General features: G+C 55.4%; 1 protein-coding gene across 1 annotated transcript; it reads left to right on the top strand.

Annotated features, from left to right (window-relative positions):
• Nucleotides 1-1053: 1053 nt before the first annotated feature.
• Nucleotides 1054-6732, top strand: LOC106899840 (butyrophilin subfamily 3 member A2-like; the record flags this gene model as incomplete). Its single annotated transcript, XM_014961764.1, has 7 exons — nt 1054-1074; nt 3262-3385; nt 3799-3883; nt 4344-4691; nt 5207-5488; nt 5867-5971; nt 6712-6732. Coding segments are annotated over exons 2-7 (850 nt in total), but the record flags the coding sequence as incomplete, so codon positions are not given.
• Nucleotides 6733-7119: the final 387 nt, after the last annotated feature.

Genomic DNA, 7119 nt, shown 5'->3' with positions numbered 1-7119 from the left:
CTAAGAAGTCAAGACTTTTCCCAATCCCCAAACATAAGGAGTTTGGGGTCAGTCCAGACTCTCCCTGCTTGCACCATGGGAGTGAAGCTGTCCCCTCTTATCACTCATTGCTTCTGTTTTTCCTTTCCAGAGCAACAAAAAGCAGCACTGGGTAAGTCTCTGTGAGCTCCTCCACATCAGTGTCCTCTCCTGGTCTCTCTGTACTCGGCCCCTTCCCCTCTTGCCTGTCCTCTCCATCCCTGCATCCCCTGGATCCAGGGAAACTGCAAGGGGATGTGCCCAGGGGGATGAGCAGCTTGAGATCTCCAGACCAGGGATGGACCCTTTCCTCTTCCCAGAGCCACTGGGGACCAGCCATGGGATGTGACTGGCTCTTGTCTTTCCTTGTAGATTGGAGAAAGTTTTTGCCTCTTGAGAATGCAGGAAATGTGGAATTTTATAATTTATTTTATGTTCTTTTATGGGTGGTTCTTCTCCCCTTTCCCTCTGTGAGGTGTAACTGGGCTGTCCAGCAAAGGGACTGGCCATGCCCGGATGTGTTGGTGACTCAGACCCCCCCGGTCCATGGCCCTGGGCTGGATCTCACCCCTGTTTTCTTGCCATTCCACCCCATTCTGAATTACACCGTGGTGCCCCAGAGGTGCCATCTCCCCCTGAGATCCCTTCCACTGCCCAGACCAGCTCCTCTCCCCATCCTGCTACTCCCTTGGGGCTGCAGCTGCGCCGGTGCCTCTTCCCATGGGACTGAGCTTGGCCATGGCTGTGGTGGGGCCATCCCCATAGTGGAGATGGAGAAGAGGAAAGAAGATGCCCAGTGTCCTGCCCCATTGGGTCCCTCCTGGCCCCGGGGTCGGGGGTGAAACCTGCCCAGCACTGAGCTCTGATGCTCCTGCTCCTCCTGTCCCCTGCAGATATGGTGACCTTGGATCCAAACACGGCTCATCCAGAGCTTGTCCTGTCAGAGGATTTGAGAAGTGTGAAGCGTGGACCTGCATGCCAGAACCTGACTGACCACCCCAAGAGATTTAGTTATTGGCGCTGTGTGCTGGGCCAGGAGAGGTTCTGGGAGGGGAGGTACTGCTGGGAGGTGGAGGTGAAGGAGGAAGTGGGAGGTGATTCATGGTGGGGTGTTGGAGTGGCCAATGAATCCGTGGAGAGGAAGAGGGTTTTTAATCTGAGCCCTGAAGAAGGGATCTGGGCAGTTGATGGGTATGAAGGGCAGTTCAGGGCTCTCACCTCTCCTCGCACCGTCCTGTCCCTGTCCCCAGTGCCCAGGAGGATCTGTGTCTGTCTGGACTGCACACAGGGGCTGGTGATGTTTCTCAACGCTGACACTGGGGGTGAGATCTTCAGTTTCCCACCAGCCTCATTCCATGGGGAGACCCTGCGGCCCTGGTTTTGGGTGGAAACATGGAAAACCCAGCTGTGCCTCAGGGGCAGCACCCGTGAGACCCTCAGCCCCACTTCCATCCCCACCACAGCCTCCAGCAGACCCTGTCCTTCTCCAGAGACTCCCCACTCTCCTCTCCTCGACCCTGCAGGAGATGTCCCTCTCTGTCCTGTCCCCGCCCAGGGACCAGAGGGGGACTGAGGGACAGAGGCTGCTGTGGGGTCCCCCTGTGGGGCTGGGAGACTCCAGGCAGTGGGGGGTGTCCTCATTTCAGCTTTGATGGAGTTAATTTTCTTTCTAGCACCTGCTCCGTTTAGGATTTAGTGTGAGAATGCCATTGATCACACAGGATTATATACATGGCTGAGAAATGTTCACATCAGTCAGGGGCCTTTCCAGCTTTCTCTCGAAGCTGAGAGGAAGCGCAGTCAGGACGAGGTGGCTAAAGGGATATTCTACCCCACTGATGTTGTGTTGGGGATAGAAACAGGGGCTGCCGGGGGGCTGGGACCCTCCATCACTGCTGGGGCTGGGCTGGGCAATCAGTCCTCAGGTTCTGAAGGGCAACTCGTGCTGTATCCTTGTATTTTGTGTATTTTTTTACAATTAATAATGTTATTTTTTTCTCTAGTAACTGTTGTCTGTAACTGTTGTCTTTATTCCAATCCACGAGGTGTTTTCCCCTTCTTTTCTCCCTCTTCTCTCCCCCCTGGTGGGGGATTAGGCAGGGGGGTAGTGAGTGAGTTGCTGCCTGCGGGCAAACCATGCTCAGGGGCCAGGGAACTCTTGGACCGTCATGGACCCTCCAGGATCCCCTTGGAACCTCTTGGAAGTCCCATGGAACCCCTTAGAGCTTCTTGAGTTCCTCCTGGAACCTCTTGGATCCCCTCTGACCCTCTTCAATCCCCTTGGATCCCTTGGATTCCTTGAACCTCTTGCATCTTTTTGGATCCCCTTGAAACTCCTTGGAACCCCTTGGCACCTCTTGGATCCCCTCAGATTCCACTCAGAACCCACTCCAATTCCCTCCAATCCTTTGGTATTTCTTGGATCTTTTTGGATCCCCTCGGTAGCACTCAGAACCCCGCTTGGAATACCTTGAACCCCTTGTATCCCCTCAGATCCCCTTGCAACCCCTTCAGCCCCCAGGAACCCATCTTGGACCCCCCTGGAACCTCTTGCAACCCCTTGGAACACCTTGCATCCCCTGGGCTCTGCCTGACACCGTGAGCATCCTCCTGTGCCGCATGCTGCTTTTCTTAAGAAAACTGTTTTTTTCTGTACCCAATTCCCTTCCCAGTTGGGCACTGGGTGAAGGCAGCTGTATTTTTTTTTGCTTATATGGGGGATTATTGGGTCCATGAGTGGGAGCATCTTTGTCCCAGAGTACCTTTAGTTGCAGCAGAAGAGGAAACGTATGACCGTGGAAGGGAATTTCCCATCCTGCAGCTATTTTAGATGGATTTATTACAATGGTGATTCACTGCTGCTGCTCCACAGCTAGGAGCTGAACTGGGGCTGGGCACCCCCCCGCAGGCCTTCTTTTGTGTATGGAGGTGGATGGGACATTGGGGACAGCAGGGGACACGTCCTCCCCGGGAATTCTGAGGCCTCCAAGTTGACAGGGCAGAGGGACAGGGCACAGCTGGGTGTCTCGACACTCAAAGTCCCCCAAACCTACCTTCCCCTCATCCCTGGCTCCCCACTAGCTCCCGGCTGCTGTGGGGCTGCAGAGACACTGCTGGGCTCCTCCACCAGGTCCAAAAATCACAACCAAGCTCTAAATTAACCTTAACCTTCTCGCAGCCAAATGGACCTAATTTTCCTTCTTCCCCTTTTTCACTTTTTTTCTGCTCCTTAATGTTTTCAAGCACTGGGGGTGGAGTTTGAAGGTAGCCCCAAAACCCCCAACGTGTGCATCCGGAAAGCGAGGGGAAGTGTGAAACCCTGTGTATATCCTGTTGTCTGCTTCCTCCTGCAGCTTGTATGGGTCCGGTGAGTGAATTTCCTTTCTGTAAGAAATGTACAATATTTAATATCACTTAAAATCTTGTAAGGGACATAGAGTAAATCCTGGGGAGGGCAGTGGGGCAGAGCAGGGGCAGCACCAGGAGCCATGTGGGGATCCTGTCCTGCCCTTGACCAAGGGTTCATTCAGACGTCAGGGTGCAGGTGGCATGGTGGGATTTCTGGAGTGGTGTTGGGGGCATGTGCAGCCCTTCCTAACCATCCCCTCAGCGGCGGCTGTAACCCCCCTTGTCCTTCCCACCTTCTTCTCCAGCTCTGGCCACAGATGGGGTTCCCCGCGAGCCCATGGGGCCTCCTCAGCCCTTCTTCCCCATCCCCTCTGTGGCGGCTGTAACCCCCCCTCGCCCTCCCTCTGCCTCCCTTCCCATCCTCTTCTCCAGTTCCGGCCACAGATGGGGTTCCCCTCAAGCCCATGGGTCCTCCTCAGTCCTTTCCTGACTCTCCACCTCCTGCGGCTGGGATCAGGTAGGGATCCTGCAGGGCTGGGGGGCTGAGCGTGCTCTGGGTGGCAGATGTTGCTCAGGAGAGGTGCTGTGGGTCAGGAGGAGCAGAGCCCAGGGCTCGGCTGCAGATGGCTGTCACTTTTCCTTGGTCTCGTGATGCAATATGTCCATTGCCCTGGGACATCTTCAGTCCCATCCTGCGGTGCTCCCCCAAAGCTTTTGTCCCTTCTACCGGGCCTGGCTGGGCTGGGGTGGGGGATCATGATTTTCTGGAGAAGTTCCCACCCTCAGGAAACCTCCTTCTCCTTCAAGTCCTGCTCCCTCTCCAGTTTCTCCAGGGTCTTTGGGCCATGGGGAGGGCAAAGCAACACCTGCAGGAAGGAGTGGGCACTGCTCACACCAAGCTGGCCCCTTCCCATGCGATGCCCGTAAATTAACCTGGGTGCGATCTCCATCCCTCTGTGTCCTTCTCTGTCACCCAGCGGACTTCAGAGTGGTGGGGCCAAGCCGACCTCTCCTTGCCACCGTGGGGCAGGATGTCGTGCTGCCATGTCACTTGTCTCCACGCATGGATGCTCGGAGCTTGGAGATCAGGTGGATCAGGCACCAGTTCTCTGAAACGATGCACCTCTACCGAAACGGAGAGGACCTTGATGGAGCACAGATGGAGGAATACATTGGAAGGACAGAGTTGGCCAGAGATGGCCTCTCCAGTGGGAGCCTGGACTTACGAATCTCTGAGTTGAGACCGTCTGATGATGGCCAGTACGTCTGCACTGTGCAAGATGCTGCCGCTTATGGAGAAGCTACAGTGGACCTGGAGGTGGCAGGTTTGTGGCTGCTTTGGTGTTTTGTGGGGGATGTTCCAGGTGTCCCTGGGTTGCTGTGTCTCTCCAGGAGAGACATCCATCCATTCAGTGCTGAAGGCCAGGAGCTGTTGAAAGCTGTTTGGGTGCGAGGGGTCTCTTCCCATCTGTCTCTGCCCAGGACGGAGCATGCACGTGGTCCTGGAGGTGTTTTTGGGGCAAAGAAGAACAGACACAGTGGCTTTAGCTCTCTGTGGTGTCCTTGTGGTGCAGTGTTGGTGCAGAGACCCTGCCTTGAGGCACTGAAGTGCAGCTGCTGAATGCTCCTCTGCTGGGCTGTTTTTTGGGAGATCTGAGGTCATTTGGCATCAGGGCTCTCTGGTTCCTGCAGATGTTGGGGTGGGTTTGGTGGTGTGAGAAGCACGTGGCCAGCCCCACAGCTCCCTGAGAATCCTGTGATGTGTCTGGCATGGGCTTGGGTCATGGCCTTTGAGCTGGGTCCATCCCTAACTCAGGGCAACCCTGGGCTCTTCCCCCAGCCATGGGCTCTGTCCCTCTCCTCTCTCTGGAGGCTTACGAGGATGGAGGCATCCGGGTGGTGTGTCGATCGGCCGGCTGGTACCCGTCACCGCAGGTGCTGTGGAAGGATGGCAGCGGGCAGCATCTCCCCTCGGTCTCCCAGAGACGTTCCCCTGATGAGAGGGGCCTTTTTGAGATCCAAGATGTCGTCATTGTGAGAGGGAAGGAAAATGGGAACGTGTCATGCGTGGTGAGGAACAGCCGCCTGGATCAGGAGCAGGCGTCGTCCCTGCACATCTCAGGTACGGGGTGGGAGCAGGGCTGGGGTTGGCCACGCTGTTTGGCAGGTACAGGATGGCAGCAGGGCTGGGGTTGTCCATGCTGCTTGAACTGTTTGGGGGGGTTTAATCTTGGGGGGCTGGAGAAACATGTGGGGAGTGGGAAAGGGGAATGGGCTGCACCCACAGGTGAGTTTTATTGCAGGAGGTAACGTGACCCTGGTGTGCTTCAGGGGAGCAATGGCATGTCCATGGGATGGGGAGGAGGATGTCCCCTTGAGCCCAGGGCTCCTGGCACAAGACTTGAGGAATTGGAAGCTTGTGGTTGCTTTGGGTTTTTTCTTCTCCTCACACAAGGGAATGTAAAATGAGGCCATTTCCTGGTGTTTGTCTGTTTCTCAGCTCCCTTTTTCCACAATGCCCGTCCCTGGATGGCAGCTCTGGGTGTGCTCCTCTTACTTTTAGTGATGTGTTTTGGTGTCATTGTTTATCTCTTCCGAATTAAAGGTGAGTTTGTTGTGGGGGCTCAGGGTTGAGTGAGGTCTGGATGTACGCAGAACAACATCAGAGTTGTGTCAGAACAGGTTTTGCCTTCGTTAAAGAAGCTCTTTGGGCAAAGGAAGGATGGGGACAAGGACACAGCGTGTGGGTGGGAGAATAGGGAGCATGGGCAGAGCATCTGGCTGGCGGGAAGATCCAAGAGACCCTGAGGGGATGGTCCCAGGGGTGAAGCAGCTTCTCTCCTGACCTTCTCTTCCTCTGCCTTTGCTATCCAGTGGTGCAGTCCAGAGCTCTGGGTGAGTCCTTCTGGTCCCTGCCACCAGCAAAGCCTCCTGAGAAAGGATCCCCCTGGGAGGGAGGTGGCTTTGGATGGTTCTTGCTGTTTCTCTGGTCACTGATGTTGGTTTCTGGAGCCCAGAAGGGGACTGGAGAGCCCTGGGTTGTGAACTGGGCACAGGAGGTGTCCTGGCTCATGGGAAGAAGCGGAGATGTGTACTGAATGAGTTTAAATCAGGCTGATCCTTAAGTCTCTGTTTAAGTCAGGGATAACGGCAGAGTGCCTGGGTGGGTGGGGTGGGGATAGGAGGGCAGGGAGCCCCCTATCCCACCAGGAGCCAAGGAGACGAGACTTTTCCCACTCCCCAAATATAAGCAGTTTGCACTCAGCCCAAGCTCTTCCTGCTTGCATGAAGGGGTGAGAAGCTGTCCCCTCTCATCACTCATTGATTTTGTTTTTTCCTTTCCAGGGAAACGAGATGCAGAACTGGGTGAGTCTCTGTGAGCTCCTCCTAGCTCCGTGTCCTCTACTGGGTACTCTGTGCTCAGCCCCTTCCCTGCTATCCCATCCCCTCCATCCCTGCATCCCTTGGGTCTGGGCAAACCCAGTGGGGAGGTGCCTGCGGGAGTGGGCATTTCAGGGACACAAGAGCAGAGATGGACCCTCTTCTCTGACCAGAGTCTCTAAGGAGAGTTTTTGGGACCGGACCAGGCTGGAGGGAAACATTCACAGGGTCTGGGGAGTGTTTTCCCACATCCCAAAAAGGAGGAGTTTGGTATCTGCCCACTCCTGTGGTTGCAGGCTTGATGAGAAGCTGTTCCCCTCTGATCACTCATTGCTTCTTTTTTTTCCTTTCCAGAGCAACGGGATGCAAAAG

Source organism: Calidris pugnax, unplaced genomic scaffold (genome assembly GCF_001431845.1).
Source record: "Calidris pugnax isolate Ruff unplaced genomic scaffold, ASM143184v1 scaffold902, whole genome shotgun sequence".
NCBI classification, from domain to species: Eukaryota; Metazoa; Chordata; class Aves; order Charadriiformes; family Scolopacidae; genus Calidris; species Calidris pugnax.
This window is presented reverse-complemented; position numbering and strand designations above follow the sequence as displayed.